Below are 27854 nucleotides of genomic sequence, written 5' to 3' on the forward strand. Positions count from 1 at the left end.
TTTCTCAGGCAAAGAATCAGAGAAGCATCTTAATTAAGATATTAAATATATTTCTGATTTTCTTATATGTAAGCAAACACAAACGCAAAGCAAAATACTGTCATGTCTCCACTGTGTTTGTTGGCCTGTTGTATCTTGCTGTTAGAACAGAATCATTGATTCACTCAATTGATGGCACCAGGTTCTTTTTCTTTTCTTTTTTTTAACCTTACTGTCATAGCCCTAAACAATGACTGAGCACTTGGCAAATCAAAGCAAACTGCCCTACTCTCATTCCTAACGAGTCCTGACATCTGGCACTTGACGATGCCAAGACTCTAAGTGACATCTCCACGGTAACTGCTCAAACCTGGCAGAATATCACTGCACAGTCTAGCGCATCCTCCATGGTGACCCCACAACTTTGTGTGTGTGAATGTTTATGATTTATGAGGACACAAATTTGTACAATAACATGGGTGTTGCACTGGTAATACTAAGTAAACGTGGGGACATTTCCTGAATCTTAGTAATTAAATGGCATAAAAAACATACTAAACAATGCTTTATTAATTAAAAATGTAAAATAAAGTTTTCTGTGATTGGTAGGTTTAGGTAGGGTTAGTGAAAGGGGATAGAATATACAGTTTGTCCAGTATAAAAACCATTACGCCTACGGAGTGTTTTCATAATAGTAGGTACATCAACGTGTGTGTGTGTGTGTGTGTGTGTGTGTGTGTGTGTGTGTGTGTGTGTGTGTGTGTGTGTGTGTGTGTGTGTGTGTGTGTGTGTGTGTGTGTGTGTGTGTGTGTGTGTGTGTGTGTGTGTGTGTGTGAGAGAGAGAGAGAGAGAGAGAGAGAGAGAGGGTACTTTTGTGCTATTACTTTGAACACATTGAAATAGAGTTTCATTATTCATTATAGGGCTCATTATTTTACAGTTTACATGTATTGGCCTCATCAAGTTAAATAATTTCATTCGGTTTTAGGGCAAAACAAAATACTGGTTGTAAATAATGTGGTGAGGTGTCAGTTTTGTTATTGTTAACTAAAAGTACAAATACAGCTTTAAAATAGTTTTTGTTAATTGAAACTAATGGAAGTAAAAGTTCAGGTACTAAAATGAGTAATACATAAATAAAAATAAATTAAAGCTAAATAAAAAGTAATAAAATTACCAACTTTACTAAATAACTAATTTAACTAAAACGAAAACTGAAAATATACAAATAAAATCCAAACATTAAAAAGAGTAATGAATAATATACAAGTATATAAATAATACTAAAATCACTGCTGTGGTGCAATGGTATTTAAAAAACAAACTGATCTTTACCCTGCAACAACAACAAAAACAATAATAAAATAAATGATAATTACAAATAATTATTAAAATATTATTAAAAAGAATATATTTAATAATAAATTAAATATAACAGTGGCACAAATCATGTTTATGCATGCATGCATGTATGTATATACATAAAATACAATATATATATATATATATATATATATATATATATATATATATATATATAAATTTGTCTAACCACATGCAGGATTGAAAGTTCCATTTTAAGAAAAGGGCATAAAAGCTATGTTAATGATGATTCATACCAAGGTACTTTGGATCCGAGGTGGGATTCCTTTAAAGTTCAGCAGTACCTTTTTTAATTGAATTTTTTATTATTATTATTAATAAAAAGTAAATTACATTTTCCTGATTTTCTGGCAAAAAAATAAATACAAATTCCTGAATATAAGCCAAAATCGTCAGAAAGTGGGAAGGACATGTCCCCTCCAGGTATAATGACTGCAACACCCCTGATTCTGGCGGAAATAAGACATTTCTTTGGGCAAATTTCAGCACATTTTTAGCATCCACCCTTCCCAATGTGATATAGTAGATTCGAGAAGAGCGGACGGGGAATGTGAGGCTTTTGGCCAGTGAGAGGAAGAGCGAAATAGAGAGGGATGAACAGATGGATGAGTGATCCCGCTGGGGTGTGTCATTCATCACTGTCACCCGTAAAAGAAGGTGCATGAAAGATGACCGAACAGAGCGGCAGTAAGGGAGAGAGAATGAAAGATGAGCAGAAGGACAGCAGAGGAGGGAGTGATTTAAGCATATACTTTTCATATGTGTTAAAGGGGGCTGTGAGTAAATTGAGGCTCATCTAAATTTACAGTGCACTGAACGTGGTGAAAAGCGAGCCGGGAGTGTGTACGGTTGGGTTTACCTGTGGGTGACAGCAGGGCTGGAGACAGAAGGCTGTTTGCTCTGTGGTGGAGGATTCTGGGGCTTTCTTGTGCACTGGCCCCATAGGAACGCTTTGGTGGGCGGCCTGGACGAGAGCTGTGGAGGGTGTAAACAGACATTAGTATTGTGCCCATTATTAAGGATAACAGGGACAGACGAGAGGATGTCTCAGAACCAGAGAAAAATAGAAGTATGTTTTACACAATCTGCAAAAACATTTTTATTTTGTATCATTCCAAACTTAAATGGTCACCACTCATAAGTTTGGCATTACATTTAGCAATATTCCAATAAAATATTTTACCTTTCTAATACTTATCAATGTTGAAAACAGCTGTGTTGCTTAATACTGTATATACAGTATATATTTATATATATATATATATATTTATATATAATAGAAATATTTCGTATTTTTGTAACATTATATATGTCTTCACCATATTTTTTAACAAATGAATGCATCCTTGCTGAATAAAAGGAACAGTAGCGTACACTTAACATAAATATGAGACTGTTTTATGAATGTTAGTGGTCTTCATGGTCAACAATTTAAATGTTAGTCACACGAGAGAGCCCTTTCAGTAAATCATATTGATATTTCAAATGATTTGTGGGGAGTATCAGAGGATACTTAAGATACAGTTATGGTGAGGTGCACATACTGAGGTTTCAGCCTTCTGACTTGAAAGGTGTTATAAAGGTCAAATCAAGAAATTCATTCTGAAGGTTCAGATTCAGACTGTTCTGTATGCTTCAAAAGGGATGCTTTTGCTTTTCCCATTAGTTCTTCCCTTGAAGATATACAAGTAGTTTTAACATTGCACGTTGTATGTCACCTGTCAATCATGGGATATGAACAACCCCCATAAAGCAACCAACAACTGATCAAATAAAGAAAGACAAACCCCTTCAAATTCAGTTAAAATAGCCGAAAAATAATAAAGTCAGTACGGATAACAGGAGGAGAAAGAGAGAAGACAGCCGGTAGCTTTTCTTGCCTGTCTTGCTTTTGTTTATAACTCCAAAGGCTCATCTCAGGGATAGAGGCACAATCTCTGAGCAGTCAAAGGTTAAAAGACACTGAGGGGCTTTTGCCCTGGAAGAATGTGGAAGAAAAAAAAGAGAAAGACCTTTAAACAGAGGCCCGTGACTGACAGGGAAAAAGACTGAGTTTAACATCCCTCCTTTGATTTATGGTAGTCGATGACAAGACTGTGATCTTTCCTGTGATAGAGCAACAATCATGAACCCTTATGTGAATAACAAGAAAATGACATTGACGTACAGTGAGCTAGCATGAACCAGTGGCATTTTTATTTTACAGTGTCCCTGTTACAAATTACATAAAGTAACTATAGTAATAACTATAAATTATGCATAATTACATGCACCTAACCCTAAACCAAACCCTCATCCTAACTAGTTAATTATTAATCAGTACTCTTTAAGTGTACTCCTAAGTACACTTTAACACGGACACCTTAAAATAAAGAGAAACCGCATTTTTATTTGTACATTTCCCCCCAAATATTATTGTAATTTAAACTTAAAGGGTTAGTTCACCCAAAAATGAAAATTATGTCATTAATGACTCACCCTCATGTCGTTCCAAGCCCGTAAGACCTCTGTTCATCTTCGGAAAACAGTTTAAGATATTTTAGATTTAGTCCGAGAGTTTTCTGTCCCTTCATTGAAAATCTATGTACGGTATACTGTCCTTGTCCAGAAAGAAAATAAAGACATTATCAAAGTAGTCCACGTGACCTCAGGGGGTTAGTTAGAATTTTTTGAAGCATCGAAAATACATATTGTTCCAAAAATAACAAAAACGACGACTTTATTCAGCATTGTATTCTCTTCCGGTTCTGTTGTCAATCCGCATTCACATTTACAGATTTTCAATGGAGGGACAAAAAACTCTCGGACTGAATCTAAAATATCTTAAACCTTGTTCCGAAGATGAACGGAGGTCTTACGGGCTTGGAACGACATGAGGGTGAGTCATTAATGACATAATTTTCATTTTTGGGTGAACTAACCCTTTAAAATGTTATTCATTTTAGGTTGTAAGGTTTCTTTAAAGAAAAAAAATACATTTGCTTTAGCAGTTAAATTACTTTAAACTGTAAATGACTTCCCCATATAAGCATATTCTGTTCTGGCATTCAAGTTAGTGAATGCTAAAAAAAAAGGCATTGATATGCAAAAGTGGGCAATCAATCACATATACTTGAAGCCTTAAGGTTTGCAAATTAATTGTATTTTCTGAAGATAATATGAAAATCTATCATAATTGTAGGTTATTTAGTTGCTAAGGTATTCTGGGTGGTGTTTACTGCCATAAGTCTCTATATGGCTAGGGTCCCTCCCTAGGGATCTTTTATCTTTTTTAATCATTCTCTCCTCAAGGTCTCCTCAACAAGCCACACAATTCGCAGAATTATTCATGAGCATAGTGTAAACGGTGCAGGGAGTGTTATGCACTGAAATGTAATACTTTGTGTCTAAAAAAAGCAAGGAAAATCCTGTTTTCTCTGATATCGCCCCTTTGAGATCTCCGAATATTAACAGTTTCGATTTTAAAAAGAGTACATTTAAAAAGGCAATGACATTTTGAAACATAAGGACTGTTTATTGCACGCTTAATTAGTTTGATGCCTAAAAGAGCCACAAGCACATGCAGAAAATTCCCAACAGAGAGAAAGAAGAGGGGGAAAAAAGCATTTCCACAGCAGTTCAGCTGCTCATATCTCTCTTTTCATCCTAGTGTGTAATGTTTATACATCCACTAACCCGCTGTGTCAGCCTAACAGGAATGTGTGCAGTGTGTGTGGGACGGTGTGTTGATGTACGGGGGTGTGAATGGTTTCCTCTTTCTTAAAAGCACAGGCAAAAGGAAGAACGCTGTTTACAAAGCTTACAGTAATGCAGCTTTGGAGACGCTCATTCATTGATCTCTTGATACCACTCCTCTCTTTCTCTTGCTCTGTCTTTCTGTGCACACACACGGAAACACAAAAAAACCTAATCCAGATCTACAGACAACAGCTCTTTTGTTCTGTATTATCAGAGAGAAAAGAATCCCTCTCTTTTAGTGAACGACAGGATGAGCCGCTGATGGAAGCGATGCAGTCATGCAGAGGTCACTAGCGCGCACACAAACTCATAGAAATGACTGAAACACCGATTGTATGAACTGGAAACACACTGGCTAAACAAGCCTGTCATGCCAACACCATGGCATCAGATAAGACTGCATTTCTGTAGCTCAATAGGAAAAGCAAGATGCAAAAAAATGCCAAGGTCATGGGTTTGATTCACAACATTAAAAAGAGTGCATGTATTATCGTACACCGATTATAATTAATCAGCCGACTGTGTGTAAAATCATTTAAAATCATTAAATTTTCAAAACATTCAAAAATCACAATTTTAACAGTCCCATAGTACTTTTCATAATTTTTTAGGTGGTGAATCAATCCTTAGTAAAACATTCTATGCATAAAGAAAATCTGGAGATCTCACAAAGTTTGCTACTGTATGTTACAATATATATAATTCACATTTTTATTTCTATTTTAGATTCTATTTTCTGTTTTCTTTTGAAGAATGGGAATATAAATTAGCAAAATATGAGCACTCCACCCATTCTGGTCCTAAAGCAAGATTGTGTTTTTATAAATCACAATATAAGTTATGATTTTCCAGGTATTTAGTCTGTCTAACAGTGGTAAAACTGTAAAACTTTTTTTTTTAAATCATTAAAATACATCATTATCTGAAAAAGCTGAGTGTTTTAGTATTTTGTATTTCTATAAAATAAAACATAAAACAGTGTGACTACATCTGTATGTAGCCTAATTAATATGTGAAAATAAATCCCACAACATTATTTACTTAATCTATTTAATTTATGTATCATCTATTTTAATTGAAAGGACACTGTGATTTTCTTTGTCATACAATATTTTTTTGTCATATATAATGTTTAGTTTGTTCGTACACAGTTTTGTTTGTGAAGCCAAAGACAAACTCCCACAGTATAGTGAACAATAAAGTATTATCTAATCAAATGTAATCTAATTAAACATTATTGCTCACATACATTCAGGGCTATTGTATGAGATTTTGATGATTTGCTGTATCATCGTGAACACTAAAATAACTCTTTACTGTTTTACTGAGTGTAGGTTAAATATTATTATATTATTACATTTTGTCAAAGACCCCCCCCCAACTCAGCATAAAACATATATCAGACCACACCCAAGAGCCTGTTACTATGGAAACCATTTCTCAATCAATACTCTGTCATCGGCTATGATTGGTGGCAGATGGAGGACAAGGGAGGATTCCCCCAGAGATCAAAGACATATTATTAAAGCTCAGGCGCACACACACACACACACACACACACACACACACACACACACACACACACACACACACACACACACACACACACACACACACACACACACACACACACACACACACACACACACACACACACACACACAGGGTATCTCTACTATTTATTCCCATGATAGATATCAAACAGCTGTCATAGCCGTTGACCACAGGTCTCACTGAAGTTCCTCTTTACATTCTTAAACGTTCACTAACAATAACTGTTAATGTGGAATCTGATGGAAACATGTCATGTACATGGGTCACACTTTCCCTAAAATTAAAATTAAATAAAACATCTTCAACTTATGTATTATCATTGCTGTCGGGCGGAAACCTTGGATCTCGATCTATATTTTGTCATTTTTATATTTTTTCATAAATCATTACTATTGGTTACCCTTTACCTCTGTCTGTGGGTTTTGCAAATATTTAACCAATGAAAACTATTAAAACGAGCTTGTAACTAAACCTTTTATCTCCATTGGATCCTCAAACTGTCGGTCAAACCTCATAACTCCACCCGCCTCTATCATGAATTACGTGACGCACAGCGTTTGGACCATAGATATGAATACGTAGATGCCGGTCAGCACAGTAAGAATCAATGATGCCAAATTCCTGAAGAATTGGGATAACCTTTCGCAGGTGAGAATGTGTTGGTTTGTGTTTTTATATGTATTAACTTAATATTACATATTTTAACCATGGTACTTTTACATGTTTTTACTTGTATATGGTAACATTTTAATGTTGTGTTATCTGGTTAATTGAATAAGTAAGCTACAGCTTTAATGTTTGTTTGTTTTTTACTCAAGAAACACTATACAGGTGCTGGTCATATAATTAGAATATCATCAAAAAGTTGATTTATTTCAGTAATTCCATTCAAAAAGTGATTTTTGGATATTATATTCATTCATTACACACAGACTGATATATTTCAAGTGTTCATTCCTTTTAATTTTGATGATTATAACTGACAACTAATGAAAACCCCAAAATCAGTATCTCAGAAAATTTGAATATTATGAAAAGGTTCAATATTGTAGACAGCTGGTGCCACACTCTAATCAGCTAATTAACTCAAAACACCTGCAAAGGCCTTTAAATGGTCTCTCAGTCTAGTTATGTAGGCGTGATTTTTTTCCAAAACCACTTCAGTGGAAATCCCGCCCTGCAGCCTATTCTAAAGTTTTCATTGGTCATGTCAATCACTGTACTACACTGATCCCTAAACCTACCCGTCACTGTAACCTAAACCAATGAAATCGGCTGCAGGGCGGGATTTCCGCTGAAGTGGTTTGGGGGAAAAAATCACGCGGGACTGGTAGCTTTAGCACTGTGTGCAGGTGCCAAGTCCTGTTGGAAAATGAAATCTGCATCTCCATAAAGTTGGTCAGCAGCAGGAAGCATGAAGTGCTCTAAAACTTCCTGGTAGACGGCTGCGTTGACCTTGGACCTCAGAAAACACAGTGGACCAACACCAGCAGATGACTTGACACCCCAAACCATCACTGACTGTGGAAACTTTACACTGGACTTCAAGCAACGTGGATTATGTGCCTCTCCTCTCTTCCTCCAGACTATGGGACCTTGATTTCCAAAGGAAATGCAAACTTTTCTTTCATCAGAGAACATAAGTTTGGACCACTCAGCAGCAGTCCAGTCCTTTTTGCCTTTAGCCCAGGCGTGGTGCTTCTGACGCTGTGTCTTGTTCAAGAGTGGCTTGACACAAGGAATGCGACACCTGAAACCCATGTCTTGCATACGTCTGTGTGTGGTGGTTCTTGAGGTTACAGTGACGGGTAGGTTTAGGGATCAGTGTAGTACAGTGATTGACATGACCAATGAAAACTTTAGAATCGGCTGCAGGGCGGGATTTCCACTGAAGTGGTTTGGGAAAAAAATCACGCCTACCAGTCCCTGGTTTAAGGACCATGGTATCCCTTTTCTGGCCAGCAAACTCGCCTGATCTTAACCCTATAGAAAATCTATGGGGTATTGTGAAGAGGAAGATGCGATACGTCAGACCCAACAATGCAGAAGAGCTGAAGGCCACTATCAGAGCAACCTGGGCTCTCATAACACCTGAGCAGTGCCACAGACTGATCGACTCCATGCCACGTCGCATTGCTGCAGTAATTCAGGCAAAAGGAGCCCCAAATAAGTATTGAGTGCTGTACATGTTCATACTTTTCAGTTGGCCAACATTTCTAAAAATCCTTTTTTTGTATTGGTCTTAAGTAATATTCTAATTTTCGGAGATACTGAATTTGTGATTTTCATTAGTTGTCAGTTTTAATCAACACAATTAAAAGAAATAAACATTTGAAATATATCAGTTTGTGTGTAATGAATGAATATAATATCCAAGTTAAAATTTTTGAATGGAATTATTGAAATAAATCAACTTTTTGATGATATTCTAATTATATGACCAGCACCTGTATATATAAAGGCTGATGTTTTATGTATTTGAGGAGCAGAGAAGAGTGTCTTAGTCTGGCATTTTTCGTCGAGTCATTGCCAATACTGCTTAAATAGCCTGTGCGTAGCACTTCATCTTTAAAAACATGAGGTTTAACACGAGTGCCCACATAGCTACAGTGAACTTTATAGCCTGCAAATTGATGAAAATGTAACACAATGCACTTATACTTCAGAAGTGTCCATTCTAATGATGGACAAAACAAGTATATCCTCAATTCGCTGGTCGAAAACTATGGAAGTAAAATAATGACAAATGTTTTTTTTTTTAAAAAAGCAAGAATTGCACTACTTGAAAAAATGTGTATTGCATTAGCCCTGCTTGCATTTTAATGGGTTGTATTTTTATGGGCTGCAATTCAACATGGTTGTATAATTAAGCTGTGAATATTTAAATTCAAAACATTTCACACACGTTTTTATTTTTAAAAATTCAATAATCCATATTTACCTTTCATATTCACTTCCAAAATATTCATTCGGTTTAAAAATACAACCTATAATATTCGACAGGCAATTCGGTCCATTTAATTTCGCTTACAAATTCGCTTCCACAAATTCAGTGATTCAAATTCGACAGAAAATTCAACATTTGACATCCGGGAACGGCAGGAATATCAGTGGATTGCCGATTGATAATCTCCATAGTTGTTAGTCGTCCTCACCAGCAGGAGGTGCAAGCGGCTGTTGACGAAGGAAACTATAGAGCAACGGGTGAGAGAGTCATGCATTCATAAAAACAGATTTACAGAAATGGAGCAAGCGATGAGTATTTGTGTTGATTATCAGGGCTATGGAATTTTTTAAGTTTTATTTAGCAAAACTAAATGTGAAGACTTAAATGTAAACACAGCTTTTGTGTCTTTATTAGATTTCCCATAGCTATACTGGCCCTGATAATCAACACAAATACTTATGTCTGTCATCCACATTCCATCAATTAGGGTTAGAAGAACTGTTGCCAAACATATAACATGATAGAAACATGATAATCACTGCAATAATGACACAATCATAGACTCTTAAGTATTCGCCTATTTAAATCCAAACAGCGACTCTTTTTCTTTCTTTCTTTTTTGGTATTGTATTTTTAAGTACCTGCACCTTCCACTTAATTATAATGTAAATAATGTTAATAAAAAACTTTTTTTTCTCTGATTTTGGGGTGAAATGTGACCAGGTTTTGTGACATTCAACTGTTAAGATTACCAATCTCAACCTATACAAAATATCTCTCCTCATGTACGCATTACAGATATATTTACAAGAATAGCACATTTACCATTTCGAGACAATAATCAACCTGCTTTACTGCATCACACACCTGAATTAATATGCTTTGATAAGACAGAGCATCTTTTTCTTTGGGTTTTTTTTTCTTGTCTTTTTTTCTACTATGATGTAATAGTGCTCAGCTCTGGAGGGAATCCCTCCCTCCTTTATTGATTGGTCAAGGTTGTCTTCTTTACTTTCTTTCTTTTCATTTGAGCTAGGTATTGAATTTGTGTAGCCCTTTGCCTCTTTTTCTCGCTACTATCAAGTAAGATAATAAGGACAGACAAGCCGCACACGCACGCACACACACGCACGCACGCACGCACGCACGCACGCACACACACACACACACACACACACACACACCCTCTCTCTCTCACTCTCTCACACACACACTTAATCACACATTCACACACCCATTCATACACACATACACAATGACATCTATTGACTTTCTTTCGAGAAATACAATAGCTCCATCTTTCTCTGGCTGGTTTTGTGTGGACTACAGAAGAGCTAATTACAGTCTCTCATTTACAATTGAGTGAGAAGAGCAGGAGATGACAGAGAAAACACACAAAAGGAAAGGAAAAAATTTCCATAACAAAAAATAACAGAGAAAAGTGAGGGAGAGAATGAATTAGATCACAGTGAGACAATTTGAGACTTATTCAGTGTTTAAAAACAATTTCATTTACAGCCTTTGACACTTTTTATTGTACAGTATTTTATAAAAAGAACACAATGCCTAGGCTCTGAATTCTGACTGTTGCTTATAATACTTAATATTTACAAGCACACACAACACACTGGAATGGCGGTGACGAGTTTTGTATGGGCGAGAACAACTCCCACTTTCTTCAGAAAACGTAAAAATCTAGTATATATTCATAAAAGAATGTTGTACATTATAAAAAATCTAGAGGCACAACATTATGCATTATTAGATCAAATTAAAACAATTTGCTCTAATGTACAAATATATACACACATTACTCCAGTCTTCACTGTCACATGATCCCTCTAATGTGCTGATTTGCAGCTCAAGATACATTTAGAATTGTTATCAATGTTGAAAATAGTTGTACTGCATAATATTTTTGTGGAACACCACCATTCAAAAGCTTGGGGTACGTAAGAAATTAAGTTATATTTTAATTCAACAAGGATGCATTCAATTGTTCAAAAGTGAGAATAAAGACACTTATAATGTTACAAAAAAAATTCATTTAAAATAAATGCTGTTCGTTCGAACTTTCTATTCATCAAAGAATCCTGAAATAAAGTGCATCACTGTTTCCACAAAAATATTAAGCAGCAAAACTATTTTCAACATTAATAATACGGAACCTTATTAATAATTGAGCACCAATAATAACCGAACACCAAATCAGCATATTAGAATGATTTCTGAAGGATGATGTGATTATGATTTGACTGAAGACTGGAGTAATGATGCTGAAAATTCAGCTTTGCCATCACAGGAACAAACTACTAATGAAATTAGAATACTATTAATGAAAATTCTGTCATTAATTACTCACCCTCATGTCGTTCCAAACCCGTAAGACCTTCATTCATCTTTGGAAGACAAATTAAGATATTTTTGATGAAATCTGAGAGCTTTCTGTCCCTCCATTGACAGCATTGCAACTTTCAAGGCCCAGAAAGGTAGTAAAAACATCGTTAAAATAGTCCATGTAACTACAGTGGTTCAACCTTAGTATTATGAAGCGACGAGAATATTTGTTGTGCGCAAAATAACCCCAAAATATCAACATTATTCAACAACAAAATATTTTTGATCAAATACATGCAGCCTTGATAAGACTATATAGACCATTCATTTTAATACATGTTTTTGATTAATTCTGCATTTTAAAAAAGTCAGAGTAAACTGTATTTAGTGGTCTGTGTAAGAAAGATGTCTACAGAGGGGGAAATGGAGGGAGGGAGGGAGGGAGGGAGAGGGAGAGAGAGAGAGAGAGAGAGAGAGAGGGGGGAAATGGAGGGAGGGAGGGAGGAGAGAGAGAGAGAGAGAGAGAGAGAGAGAGAGAGAGAGAGAGAGAGAGAGAGAGAGAGAGAGAGAGAGAGAGAGAGAGAGAGAGAGAGAGAGTTTATCTGCTGCTCTGTTTCTTGACCACACAAAGGCGGCATTCATTCTCTGTCTAAAAAGAATCATAGAAGCAAACAGAAAACATAAATGCTGATTTCTATTCATAGGGTGAAAGAGGAAAAGGGGCACAAGGAAACAACAACAACTGATGGCTTAAAGCATTTTTTTTAATGCTTGTGTAAATATAGAAATGTCGTTGAAAGACAAAACTACCAAGTGAACATATAATTTATGAGAGTGTTTTACTTTTATGACACTTATGATCTGCTCAAAAAGCTTGTGAATAGTCTAATTATACTATAATGTGCAACCTTAAGGTGCATTATTGACTAAATAGATTTGTGTAATTGTGTCAACTGTGATCAATCCTCTTTTGCAGATGGGAGGTTGCTAGGGTGTTATGTGTAGTTATTAGGTGGCTGCGAAAAGGTACAAGTTAAAAGAGCCCAAGGCTCTGACTCCGTATAAATCTTCCCTGTTTTCCAGCTTGTTATGTGCTAGATGAAAATCATATATCTGATAGCTTAGAAATAGTAGTCCTCTTCCAGCCTCCCAATTTGAGCTTTTATTTATGTCTTTAGCATTAATAGTATAACAAATAGCGTAACATGAGTAACACACTAAAGTTCAAAACTCAGTTTTCGCAGTCTTTTTAAATCACAAAAGTATTAGCGTAAAAGTGACTCTTAAGGGTAAGCATCACTAATGATCAAAATTCTACATTGACTGATTTTCTGATTCTGCCTCTACCTCATGAATATTTCTTCTTTCTCTTCTACTCTTCCTGTCTTTCTTTTTCTCTTTGCCTCCTGCATATTAAAACATTTACTTATTCAATTCTCTCTACTTTCCTCCCTCTCTGTCCTCTTTAGATAGAGGACATATTTGCAAGCCAATAAACAATCCTGTGTGTGTGTGTGTGTGTGTGTGTGTGTGTGTGTGTGTGTGTGTGTGTGTGTGTGTGTGTGTGTGTGTGTGTGTGTGTGTAAAGTGCTAAGTCAGCACAGTCAGGGATGACACCTTGTGATCGGACAGAGACGCGAGCAGCATTCTCAAAGGTACTACAGTGAGAATGGGAAAACTTGGGAGAATATATTAGACAGGAGTGGAATAAACCAACATGCCACAAAAGGCAGGTGTTAGAGTGATTTTAACACAAAAGAGTTTTCTTAGGCATGATAAAAAGAAATGAATATCAAACTTATTCAACAGAGTGTAACATTCAGGTTCCAGAAGTAAAAAATCCCATTCCTTTTCTCCTTAAGGTAATTGATTTTTAGCAATGAATAATAAACCATTAAAGACAAACCTACTGTGAGCTATGTTGTCATATAATTTTGTAGAAGCAATCCTCCCGCAAAATTTAAACCACTTTTTTAAAAAATACTGATGTTTAATATGAGAATTCCTGGTGAAAAACGGCGTCGGTTACTATCGTAACCTCGGTTCCCTGAGAGGCGGGAACGAGACGTTGCATAGCAATGCTGCGGGAACTCCTGCCTTCTCCACTTTTATTAAAATCTTATGGGCTAACGCCAGCTTGGAACAGCTGGCCAATTGTTGCTATGTTGTTGTTGCAAATACTGACAGGCTCGCGGTCAGTATAAAATGCATGGGCGTGACAATTGCATCAGAATCAATACTGAACACTTGCACAGCTGATCAAACAGCGAACACGACGAGGTTACGATAGAAACCGGAGACGTTCCCTTTCGAGAGCGGTAACTCTACATTGAATAGCAACCCTGCGGGAACTGTATTAAATCCTGCCGTGAGAGTAGTTAAGATTAGCCCGGAGAAACGGTGTCAAGCTAAACCAGCCACGGAAGAGACAGACAATCAGCCACTAGGAGTGCTCGCATCGTATAGGCGAAACTAGACCAATGATGAGACATCAGCTCCGACCCGATCAAAATTTGCATATCCAAACGCAATGAAAGCGAAAGCTGCACTGATCCAGGGCACACACAACACAATAAGCACTCAAGCATGAGGGTTAAACACAGCTGTTTTAACACTAGTAGCCACTAGTAGGGTGCTGATGGCGCAGTGGATAAGACTCATGCCGTTGGTGTGAGAGACCTGGGTTCGAATCCACTGTGAGATACCAATGTGTCCCTGAGCAAGACACTTAACCCCTAGTTGCTCCAGAGGCGTGCAACCTCTGACCTATAGCAATTGTAAGTCGCTGTGGATAAAAGCGTCAGCTAAATTAATAAATGTAACTGTAATGTAAGCCATATACACAGAGTCAACAGCATTGCGGTAACCACTGCATAGTTGGTTACAATACATGAGTAAAGACTTAACTCACCGAAAGCACTTGCAACGCCACAGATGGTACATCCAGCTTATAAAATCTGGCGAAGGTGTTCTGAGAAGACCAGCCAGCAGCAAGACAAATCCTGGATAGACATCCCTCTAGACCAGGCCCACGAAGAGGCAACCGCAGGCTGATGAAGAGGCAACCGCCCTCGTCAAATGCGTTCTGATGTTAAGGGGACAATCTTTCCCCTGGTATTCGTAAGCCAATGCGATAGCATCCACAATCCAGTGAGAAAGTCTGTGTTTTGAGACAGCACGTCCCTTAGTACATTAACCAAAGCACACAAAAATCTGGTCCGACTGACGAAAGGCAGCCGAGAGATTCACATACATCCGCAAAGCCCTGACAGGGCAAACAGGGCTCTGAGCATCAGTGTCACGCGAGGATGACGGCTCATCAGATAAGGCGGGCAGGGAAACAAGGGTGTAGAGAGTACAAATACAAATACAGTCGCCGTTCACCAAGAACGAGTGTAAGTCTCCAATGCGCTTCGCAGAGGCGAGAGCAAGGAGCAAGGACCAAAGCCATTTTCAGGGAGAGCTCCTTAACAGCAATTGAACGAGGGGCTCGAACGGCGGTAGAGAGAGAGCCCTCAAAACTAGAGCTAGATCCCACAGCGGCACCAATGGTGGCCATGAAGGACACATTCTCCTCACTCCCCTGAGAAATTTGGTCATCACAGCTTACTGATCGATTGCCCATCAACCGGGGAACGAAACGAAGCAATAGCGGCCACATACACCTTCAGCGTGAATGGCAAACTCCCGCTATCCAGTCTGTGCTGTAGGAAGTGCAAAACATCCGACATGGAACAGATCACCGAGTCAATATCGATGTCCTGACACCATTTTGCAAAAGCTTTCCATTTTTAGAGCGTAAAGACGCCTCATAGAAGGCACTCGCCCCTCCACGAGTGTGCCCAGCACTCTTGAAGGCAGATTGTCTCGCTCATTTAAGGTCCCTGTAGCGGCCACACATGAAGGTTCCACAGTTTGGGGGTGGTGTGCCATATCGTGCCGTTCGCCTGAGACAGCAGGTCCTTCCTGAGGGGGATTTGCCATGGGGGAGCCAACATTATCTCTCTCAGGTCTGCAAACCAGGGCTGGTTCGGCCAGTTCAGGGCCACGAGGATCACTGACGCTCTCTCCTCCCTGATTTTGCATAACACCATAGGCATGGGAGGGAACACGTAAAGCCAGGCTTTCGGCCAACACGATGTCACAGCATCTACCGTCAGTGGGGAGTGAGATAGCGAGAAGAACGTCTGACAATGCGTGTTTTTGCTCGTGGCAAACAGATCCACGTCTGCCCTCCCGAAACGATTCCAAATCATTCGCACCAATCCGGGTTGAAGACTCCACTCTCCTTGAGTAATCCCGTTCCTCGAAAGTATGTCCGCTCCGCAGTTTAGGAGACCGGGGATATGCGCCGCTCTGATGGAGAGAAAGTGTCGATCCGCCCACAACAGGAGACTTGCTGCCTGTTTGAAAAGAGCTCTGTAGCGCACGACGCCCTGGTGATTTATGTACGACACCACAGACATGTTTTCGGTTCGAATCAGTACATGCTGCTGCTCCAACCTCGACCGAAAAGCTTCAAGGGCTAAGGACACCGCCTTTTATTCCAAACGGTTTGCCACTCCCTCTGTGACTCTGACCACAGACCTGAGGCAGACACGCCCAAGCACATTGCTCTCTAGCCTGAAGTCAACGCATCCGTTGAGACCGCTGTGTGGTGTGTTGTGTCACTATTCCCAAAGGCACTACTGGGCTGAACATATCCGGGTTTTGCCACAGTCTCAGAGCGCTGACACAACTGTGAGTGACCGGAATGCGTGTGTGACCTGAAGACCACGCCCTCGGCGGGACTAGTGTTTTCAGCCAAAACTGAATCGGAGCGGCCAATTGCCTGGGCGGAGCGCTTGGTCGCCATAAGCGCGAGGTCCGTCGCCGTGCGCAGATCCTTGATGACGTCAGCGTCCACAACGCCGCCAGGGACTCCAGAAGTTTGGCCTGGAACACCTGCAGTATGGCCATGGAGTGAAGAGCAGATGCTGCTTCGCCCACGGATGCGTAGGCCATGTCAGCCTGGTGGGCCGTTAATCTGTCGGCTTGGACGGCAGGTTAAGGTCCGTACTCAGAGAAGAGGAGGATGAGGACAGGTGCACAGCGACCGTCTCCTCGATGGGGGGCATGCGCTTGTAGCTGTGGGCTTCCGCCCGGTTCACGTGGGCAAACATAGCCTGCGTGGCAGAGTGGGTGTGCGCCGATTGGGGTGCAGACCACGACTTCACCACATGCTCGTGGACGTCCGGAAAGAATGGAGTCCTCCTCCTCCAAGCAGCCTGGTGGCGGCCCGACTGGGAATATCACGAGTCCAGCTTACTCTTAGTAGGCTCGTCCGGAGAATTCCACGTCAAGTCCAGCTCCTTGACAGCCTTGCCGAGGACCCTGACGAGCACCTCCTGGAGGTCTAAAGGGCCCTCTTGGTCGGGGCGGTCCGGTTCGGACGCTGCCCAGTCCTTCTCCGATGCTGACAGCAACATGGAGTCGTCATCCCCACCAGCTCCGAAGGAAACGAAGTCTGTGACGGCATGGATGGGGCAAAAGCTTTCGTCCGCGAAGAGGTGGGGGCAGTGGGGGCACGTGGAGTCCATGAAGGACCCAGGCAGGCAGGCGACGCAGAACTCATGTTCGTCAGGCAGGCCGATGGAGCACGCACAAATCTGGCAAATTGCAGCCATCGGATGCTTAGAGAAAAAGATGACTAATCCTCCTGGTGCAGCTTCCACAATGGCAGCGTGAAGAAAGATATTCTGACGCAATTGTCACGCCCATGCATTTCATACTGCCCGTGAGCCTGTCAGTATTTGCATACTTTGCGACAATTGGCCAGCTGTTGCAAGCTGGCATTAGTGTCACGGCACGCACACGCAACCAAGTAAGATCCAAGTGCATTTATTGGGTAGTCCGTTGTGGCGAACAGGACGGCCGAGGGACGTGAGAGAACGGCTAAAGGCCGGTGGTGCGATTGATAATGAGCAACACCTGTGAGCACACCGGTCTCGCATCTCTCACGGAGGAGCGGAAGCATAAAGGAGGAGCGACGACGTTGATGATCGAGAGAGGAACAGGCCTGTATTTTAGCTGAGTTTTGTTTTTTGTATTTGTGTTTTATTTTAGCCAGCAGTCGTCCGCGAGGGGCTGCTGGCCGTTATGTTTATTTGGGGTAAGCCAGCAGTCGTCCGCGAGGGGCTGCTGGCGGTATTTTAGTTTGTTTATTTTATTTTAAATAAAGTATGTTTAAATGTTCGTCGGTTCCCGCCTCCTTCTTCCCTGAACATTGCTACACTGGTGCCGAAACCCGGGAAGAGGGAGGAACGCGCTGTCAGAGAGTCCTCGCCGCTGTGGGGAATCCGCGGTGCCATCGAGCATGGTGCGCGAGTCGCCGCCGCTCGCCGTGGGCCGGAGCCTGCTGCCATCCGCCGGGTAGGGGAGGAGCAGGGAGCGGGGGACTCGCGGCCATGGACGCTCGAGGTGGTGCGCTGGAGTGAGTTGCCGGGGGGACGGTCGAGCTCGCTGCCGGCCGCCTGGGAGTTGGAGGGGCGGCTGCCGTCCGGGAGGGAGAGGAGGAGTCGCCGCCGCTCGCCGTGGGCTGGAGCCTGCTGCCGTCCACCAGCGAAGGGGAGGAGCAGGGAGCGGGGGACTCCTACCGTCTGCACAAGGCACCCGAGGAGCCGTCACCGTCCACCGGGCGGCGGAGGAGCATCGAGCCTTCCACCAAGGGCTACCCAGCGTCACCGCCAGGCACCGCGGAGGAGATCGCCCAGCTGGTGGGGGACCAGATGGCAGCGCGTTGTGGGAACCGGACCAATTTTATTTATTTTTTTCTCTCTCCCTTCTCTCGATCTGTCGCTCCTCATGCTTCCGTCTCCGTTTCCCTCGGCTTGACGGTCCATACCCCCCAGGGATCGCCGCCGTCGGGGGGGGAGTAGGCACAGGCTCGTGGGTACCCCCCGGCCTGTGAGGGGCGATGGGGGTATGTGGCGAACAGGACGGCCGAGGGACGTGAGAGAAGGGTGCGAGGCCGGTGGTGCGATTGATAATGAGCAACACCTGTGAGCACACCGGTCTCGCATCTCTCACGGAGGAGCGGAAGCATAAAGGAGGAGCGACGACGTTGATGATCGAGAGAGGAACAGGTCTGTATTTTAGTTGAGTTTTGGTTTTTGTATTTGTGTTTTATTTTAGCCAGCAGTCGTCCGCGAGGGGCTGCTGGCCGTTATGCTTATTTTGGGTAAGCCAGCAGTAGTCCGCGAGGGGCTGCTGGCGGTATTTTAGTTTGTTTATTTTATTTTAAATAAAGTATGTTTAAATGTTCGTCGGCTCCCGCCTCCTTCTTCCCTGAACATTGCTACATCCGTAATCATAAATCCATGGAGGCAAAAGGTCAAAGCCCATACAAGGAAATCCAAAAACAAGAGTAACAGACTTCCAGAAGCAGTGTAACATACAACAAGGACTCCGTGACAATGACTGAACAGGCAGGGTATAAAGACACAGATACTAACAAGGTGAGGGGTAACAGCTGCGTGCGATGATCAATGATGAGACAGACAAGGATGATGGGAAATGTAGTAAATAAGTGTAGAACATTGTGGGGGAAGAAGACGTCTAGTGGTTACCCAGGGATACACAAACCAGACACTGTGACATTTAGTCCATAGGATTTCAACAAAAGTGGAGAAGGAAGGAGTTCCCGCAATGTAGATTTACCGCTCTCGAAAGGGAACTTACCCATGATTCTACAAAACAATCCCCACCAATCAGGGAATCGGAACAATCAAATTGCGCCAAATGAACTCTTTGCCGTCCACCCACTCCCATGAAGCACTGTGAATTACGTAATTGAGTCAATCTCCTTATACTTGCTAACTACTACTACATAAATAAATAAATAAATAAATAAATAAATAAATAAATAAATAAATAAATACATACATACATACATACATACATACATACATACATACATACATACATACATACATACATACATACAAACATACATAAATAAATAAATATAGCTCTCTCGCTAAATTGCCCTGTTTAGAGAATCTGGCCCTAAGGCCGCTAAAAAAAGTGAACAACTTATCCCAAAAGTAATTTAATTCACTGTGGCTTATTCAGTTAGATTTCAGATTCAAAACTCTCCATCCAAGTGTAGACAAAACAACTGTTTACAAGAATACAGAAAAGTGAAAAAGACATGCTCTTTTCCATACAATGACAATAAACAGGGAAAGAAGCTTCATAAAAGCACCGTTAAAGTATCATAAAAGTGGCCCACACAACTCTTATTCTTATATTCTAAGTCCTCTGACGATTTGTGTGAGAAACACACCAAAACATAAGTGGTTTTTCATTGAAATACTTGACACCTGCCCTACATCTCCTTGGCGTTTTCACAAGAAAAAAATTGCAATGTCTGATTTTGCGAATCATGGTTTTGAATCAGTTCTTTTCAATGAATCAATTCATCTGGTTAACAAAAACTTTCTGTATAATTTGTTCACAAATTGGAGTAATCAAATTCTATCTGATTAATTAATCCAAGGTCTTTTTTTCACACAAAGCTATTATATGACTTAAACACACACACACACACACACACACACACACACACACACACACACACACACACACACACACACACACACACACACACACACACACACACACACACACACACACACACACACACAAACGAGCATACACATGCACACACACAGGCGTACACACAGGCGTACACACAGGCGTACACACACACACACACACACACATTAGAGCATGTGTCATGGACTACCATGATGATAAATTCACAATGCTTTTGCATACTTTTTGAGGTATTAAAAGCTTTCATTGTAATTGCATTGAAAAAAGTGGCTGATAAGTAAATGATCACAGATATTTTTATTATGAACTGCTCCTTTAAAAGGAAGACATGAGAAAAAAAAACAGTCTTTGAAACATATACTGTCAACTACCATTTTGTCATTTTTGTTTTCTTCAAGCCTCTAATGGAGAGGTGAGTAGGAAGAGAGGGCTTATCATGTGTCTAACATCCATCCATAACATCCACACCTCAACAGGAAAAAGCGTGGGGAGGGAGTGTGTGTCTGTCTGCTTGACTGTCTTAAGGGGAAACAGACTATTTTACAACAGCTTATCTCCCTCACTCAGATAAGAGACCCAAACAGAAGTCTGGTTTATTTTGTTCGGAGAAACATTATCACAACGCATCTATCCATCCGCATGTTACCCGAAACATTATCACAACGCATCTATCCATCCGCATGTTACCCGTCTACATGTCCGCAATGCAAACACTGACGCATGATCTCAACAGAAGTCATAAAGGAGGTCATGATGCTATGGCTAAAACAAGTGAGATGGGGCATCTGTTAGTCTGAAAACAAGCTGACTCTTGTTGCGTCTAGACGAGATCATTCATTTATGCGTCTGTGAACCGCACAAGCGTCCGGTCATGAAAAAAAGATGCCAGATTCCTCCCGTTTCATTCAGTTTCTCGGGTACTTAACGTGCTAACCTGTCACTTAGCACCTCACAATCAGCTAATCGCTTGATGTAACATACAGAACTTCTCTTTGTGTTCTAATAACTACACAGAGCTATTGTCTCACAAGTTGTAAAAAGCTCTTAAAGCTTTAATTGTCTGTTTGGTTTAACCTACCTATGACTGTAAAGGATTGTATCTTTCTAACTGAAAACAAAAGAAAGGTTTTAGGTTTCATATATAAATTATTTCTGTGGTAGCAAAACTAAATTTTCAGCATCATTACTCCAGTCGTCAGTGTCACATGATCCTTCAGAAATCATTCTAATATGCTGATTGTCACTATCATGTCATTTTTAGTTTCTGGTTCTGTTTAGTTTAATGGTCATGTTCGGTTTCGTGTTCCTTGTTGCCATTTGCCTCGTTCATAGTTTGCTACCATAGTTTCTGACTGAGTTATACACCTATTTCTTGTTCTGTTGATCATTCCTTACCCTCAGTTTTTTCTGTTCATTGTTCAGTGTCATCAATGCTTTTTTTGTAGGTCCTTTTGTAGGTCCTGTACCTTACCTTTTTTTTATGTTAGGTGTTTATTAAAATGATCAATCATTCATTCTGTCACACATCGTCCTTCGGATCATAACTACACAGCCCCGTGACACTGATTTGGTGAAATGTTTCAAGAAACATTTCTCATTATTATCAATGTTGAAAAAAGTTGTGCTGCTTTATATTTTAGTGGAAAATTCTTTGATGACTTAAAAGTTCAAAAGAACAGCATTTATTTTATTTGGAGCCCTGCACATGACATGCAGACAAAAATATGTATATTGTTGCCACAAATTAAGAATTCGTTCTCGCGTTTAAGTAAATTGTGGCCATGACTTAAGAATTCATTCTCATTTCCCATTAAGTCCCTCGTTTTAGCAAATCATGCGAACAACATGGCCATGATTTAGTAAAACGAGAAAACAAATTATTTTATGGTGCACATGATTTATTTAAAATGAGGGAACGATTAGTAAATTTGTGCTGACAAATTAGTAAGTCATGGTAACAAATTTTTAATCCGTGGCTACGATATACATGTGTTTCTTTCCCACATGTCATGTGTGGGGCTCCGTAATTAGCATTATAAATGTCTTTACTGTCACTTTTGATCAATTTAATGTGTTCTTATTCTTTTTTTTAAATATAGTATACTTACCCCAAACCTTTGAACGGTAGTGTACTGTATTTATAGGTTGTTATTTCTAAAACTTTTTTTTTTAAGACTAAATATACAGCAAAGTGATTTTATATAATTTCGAATCAGGCACCAAAGTATCTACAGTATAAAGCATACCTTCACTGTACAAAAAAAGGTAACATTTTTAACTTGGATGTTTAAATCATTTCAACTTAAATTACATCAAACTGAATTAATAAAATTAGTTGAATCTTATAAATGTTGAAAATTGCTTAAATTATTTTGATGAGCAATGTAAAAACATATGTTGTCATAACTTATTGATTATATATTTTTTACAGTGTTGTTGCTTAATTATCTGAACCTGCAATCTAACATTATAAAGGGGCTTTATTATCCGAACCTGCAATCTAACATTATAAAGGTGCTTTATTATCCATATGTTCCTGATGTTCACCTGGACTACACAATAACTTTCTGAAGAGGAAGTTTCTCATATTTACAGCCTGATTCTTGATAGAGAGGCACAATGCTGTGACGCATAAGTCGTACCATCCAACATCCGCTTCTGATGTGGACAAATGTAATTAAGTGTTATCAAAATGTCCACTTCACGCTACACATTAACCTCGCTGAGTGCAACTGCACCCCTAGTGAAGCTCATTAGTACTGAATGTACTGAATGACCTCAGCTGAGACACAACTCAATAAGGAATCAAATGAATGACTGCTGCTCTCCTGGTCTTTCACACTCACTGCTTGAAGCAGCACATAGTGTGGTCTGTTTTACAGAGCACGCATTTAAAGCGGCACCAATATGAACTTTTTTTTTTATTCGCTTTGGTACTATTTTCACAAGTAAGGTGTACATTTTCAAAACTCTCAGAACAAAAATCCAAACTGATCACACTTGTAACACATCTAGTCATTCTCGCAAAACCCGGTGTAATGTTTTCATTCAGTTGCACATCATTTTCAATCATTGTTTCAAACACAAGATTATTGTAATAATGTAACGAGAACATTTGGTTTAATCACCGAAACACAACAGAATGATCTTTTTACAGTTTAGTACTTTTAACAATCAGTTCATTTAATAGCAAACAATGCAAGATGTTTCAAATCACCCTTGTTGCTGAATGAATTACTGTAATACAGGCTAAAGTTGCCACATTAGAAAATACACTTACATTACCTAACTTATGTAATTGAATCCATAATGTTATGTGTTAACAAAAGGTGTGATGAAGTATGACCCTTCTATTGATGCATCTCTGGTCAATCTGATGTTACTGTACACAGTATATTTGTTTAATATATTATATTTGGTTATCTGTATCGTAAATTGCAAACAAGTTCTATAGAAACTATGTCTTTAGAATCAATATCTATAGGTGTACTAAATGATACATTGATTAACCATTAAGATCAGTTGGATTAAATAATAGACAAATGTATTAAACTGAACAAGAAGAGATGCAAATAAAGTTTGATAGTAAAAGCTTTATGAAAGGCAGTTACAGTGAATGAAACATGCCTTTATATTGATCAATTGTATTTGTGTAGTGAAAAGGATACTTTGTGATTTTGTGTTTTGTACTAACACAATTGAAAATAGGCTGAAATGTTTGAAAAAAAGTGCACTTTTGACGATCTGTTGTGATATTAGAACAAGTTTTGAAAATGTACACTTTACTTGTGAAAATAGTACCAAAAGGGAATAAAAAAAACTGTAACAGGTTACTGTATTCACACTGTATCCACTTAAGCAAAGTGCACTGATGGAATTGAGAAATGGCTTTACTACAGATTCTTATTAATAATGGTAATGTTCAGTGCATGACAAGCTGGGCAATAAAACAAGCCACCATTTGAGCCAGCTGTATTCTTAGGATCACATATGGTGAGACATCACTGTTTATACAGAGAAATAAAATCACGAGTGTATGTGTGTTTTCTCCACAATAATTCACAGGTCAATAAGCAGTTCACTCATGCAAAGCAGTGTAAACCATCAGCTAGGAAACATAATCCAGACAACACAAAGGTGAAATGTGACCAATACTAAATTCTTAATATAATCAAAAAGTATATTGTTCTTCCTGGAATCATTCAGTTATAATGATACTTTCTTATTAATAACTTAATTAACAATGAATTATGATTTCTTAAGCGGTACACTAGCAAATAGATGGCCTCAAACAGACATGAACTAAAAGTCACAAAACAGTGTTCGTATTACATGATTATCTACAAGCAAAAAAAAAAAAAAAACCCTGACTGCTATTAAATGCTTTTCTCTCTCATCATTTTCTTAAAGGATCATAGTTTTAAATTTCGAAACTTTTTTCTTCTTCAAATTACTAGCCTCCTAATATCACCAGAGGCAACAGTTCTGACATTCACACCCCATAAAAATATTTCCTGCAAACCTGTGAATGTATCCAAAAGTCCCTTTGAAACCTGATGACAGACTTTCTTCAAAACACATGACCTAATATGACAGTATATCTCCCCTCTATTCAGTCATGGTCTCTGCACAAACAGACCGCAACAAAGAGAAGGATTAGGACATCACATTCAAAGCACCATATTTTAACCTATTGTCTGCTGTGAATAAAGCGCGACCGTAACATGACTCTGTAGATGTTACACGATCCCAGTGTTTTCACAGCACTGTACAAAACATACTAAAATATATACAGTCATGTAGTTGATCACTTAGTCATTACACAGGAGCCATTACTCAAATTAAATTTTTAAATGCATTAAAGTATTAGGCTCCAAACTAATATGGTCTTTACTAGGAAATGCAAACAAATTGGTTCCCTCTATCTCTCTCTCTCTCTCTCTCTCTCTCTCTCTGTGTGGAAGAAGACTGTTATTACTGATATTAGTAATGCAACTTAACGTAGGATGCTCAAAATGTCCTTAATAAAAAACAAGCAGTGAGATCGGAAAGTGGATAAACAGTTGACCAATGCATATGCGTTTGATCTGGAAAATTGATCTGTGTCACGTATGTGAGGATCTAAGGGGATTGAACAGGACAGGCATGCACTGGGCTTCAAAGAAAATCACAAGCTGACGCACAACGTGTATTCACAGAACTAATAGTTCCTGACGGAACTATTCCATCCAATTAGAGCCATGGGTTTTCATTCAGGGGTCTGTGGACCCCTGGGGGTCCCTGAAAGTATTCCAGGGTGTCCATGGAGAAGACAGATAAGCACATTGTAAGGTAAGCAAACTTCCTTGATAAAAGTTTTATCATGAAAATTTCCCTCATGGGTTGCGGGACCTTGCATTGGCAGAATATCGGAGATGGTCCGAATGCAGTCTGCAAACATTCCTTCTGTCATGAACTTTTTTTTACCTTCTAAGTTAGAGTAATTTAATATCTTTTGTTGCTTCAAGTAAAAAATGTCAAATGTAACCTTCTAGATTGTAAAAATGAAGTCTTATTAAGTTTAAATTCTCTAAAAAATAAATGTTGGAATAATTAGTTGGCATAATATTTGATTGATTTTATTTGCAATTTAGTTTTAAAATGTTAATATTTAAAAAAAAAATTGGGATGAAACTAAAAATCAATGGGATGTAAGTAACCAACATTCAGGAAGCCACATTGTCATTTGGAAGGAAAACCGTAAAACAAAATCAGTTAACCAAAGTTAATCAAAGTAACAGACAACTGCTATTAAATCAATATCTGCAGAAATTTTCTTTAAAAAAAACACAAGGATTTAATTTCTAAGAGCTTTCTTAGAGCTTTTGAGTTTTAAACTATATAGATTTATTCTTAATATTTATTTATATTCTTAATAGCGTTATTTCTTTCATTTGCCACAAAGTCAAAACTGGGTCTCCACTTGTTGCTTTCTGTCGCCATTTGAAAGGACTCAAGAGCAACATAACGGGATACTATGTTTCTCTACCCAACCCTGATGGAAAATACAGTCTATTTCACACATTTTTGCTTCTGTGCGCAGTGTGCGGTGCTTTTAATATTGTAAAAAAAAGTTTGTAAATTATTTGTTTACTTCAAGATCTGCTATTTAAAAGTTAATGCATGTACACCAATTATTTAAACTCACAGCGAAAAAATAAATATATATATATTTTTTAAAAATCATCAAACGAACCTTGCATTGGTACAGTCGTTGTACAACGCTTCGAAATCCTTTCTGGAAATGAGTTTGCAGCGGTTCACTCCGGGCTGGATGGCACCGAGTCCGCGCAACACGCGCACCTGCTCCACGGAGCACACCACCGGGTTTATATCCAAACGCTTGAGTTTCGTGTACACGGTGTGCAATCCGCCGACAAGGTGCTTCAAGAACAGGTCGAAGACTTGCGGGAGACAAATGAGCTCCTGGCCATCAACGTTGAAAGAAGCGACTTTCACCCCGTGCACCTCCACGATTTTGCATTCGTTTGTCGCTACGCCGCTCGGAAGCGTCGCGTTCAGCGAGTTGATCAGACGCGGAGAGTCCGTGGGACTCGAGAAGAACGGGTCGGCTCTGAAGAGTTTACCGGACACCACAGAAGTCCCAGAGTGAACCGGAAGAGTCGCAGGAACGGCCATAGTGGTTATTACAATTAAATTTCTTATTGTGCCCTTTTACTTCGTCTACTTTCTCATCCCTCACTCTCTAATGCACTGCGTTCAGAGAGCAAACTGGCAGCAACGAGCCGCGCGCCCCTCTTTACCCGTGTGAAAATTCAGATGAACGGAGCGCTTCACGGTTCGGTTGACTCCGCCTCTCATTGGAAGAATGATGCACCATTTTGCCAACCACATGTGCTCCAATTTATGCGTAAAGACTTCACTGGAGGGAGAGAAATTACAGCCCTCCTCCTCTATTGAACGAGTGTCCAGCTCAATGCTTCTCTCAAGCTATTATGATAATTCAGACGAGACATCCCAACCCATATCTGAAACCATCCATCAATTTCAAAATTATTCTAAACGTTTTTTCTCTTATATATATATATATATATATATATATATATATATATATATATATATATATATATATATATATATATATATAGGCTTTTCTAATTATTAATAGGCAATGATTATTTGAAGTAACTACAAATATGAAACTTTATTGCTGAAGGCTATTTGCACAGATCCTGCCCACTCTGCTCACACAATTTACCACAGTATACAAATAGCACATTAGCCTACTTCTATTTACATTTTGTATGAATAGCTTCTT

At 39.4% G+C, this 27854-nt stretch overlaps 1 protein-coding gene across 1 annotated transcript in view; it reads right to left on the reverse strand.

The window, feature by feature from the left end:
* dachb (dachshund b) overlaps positions 1 to 27356 on the reverse strand; it is a 42009-nt gene extending 14653 nt beyond the window's left edge. Inside the window, exons 1-2 of the mRNA XM_077205224.1 lie at positions 26772 to 27356; positions 2222 to 2337 (exon numbers count right to left, since the gene is read on the reverse strand). Coding sequence (XP_077061339.1) covers positions 2222 to 2337; positions 26772 to 27214 — 559 coding nt within the window. The 5' untranslated portion in view covers positions 27215 to 27356. The remainder of the gene's footprint in view (positions 1 to 2221; positions 2338 to 26771) is intronic.
* Positions 27357 to 27854: the final 498 nt, after the last annotated feature.

Source organism: Siphateles boraxobius, unplaced genomic scaffold (assembly GCF_051911475.1).
Source record: "Siphateles boraxobius isolate OS27281-9 unplaced genomic scaffold, OSU_SipBor_1 53, whole genome shotgun sequence".
Classification (NCBI taxonomy): Eukaryota; Metazoa; Chordata; class Actinopteri; order Cypriniformes; family Leuciscidae; genus Siphateles; species Siphateles boraxobius.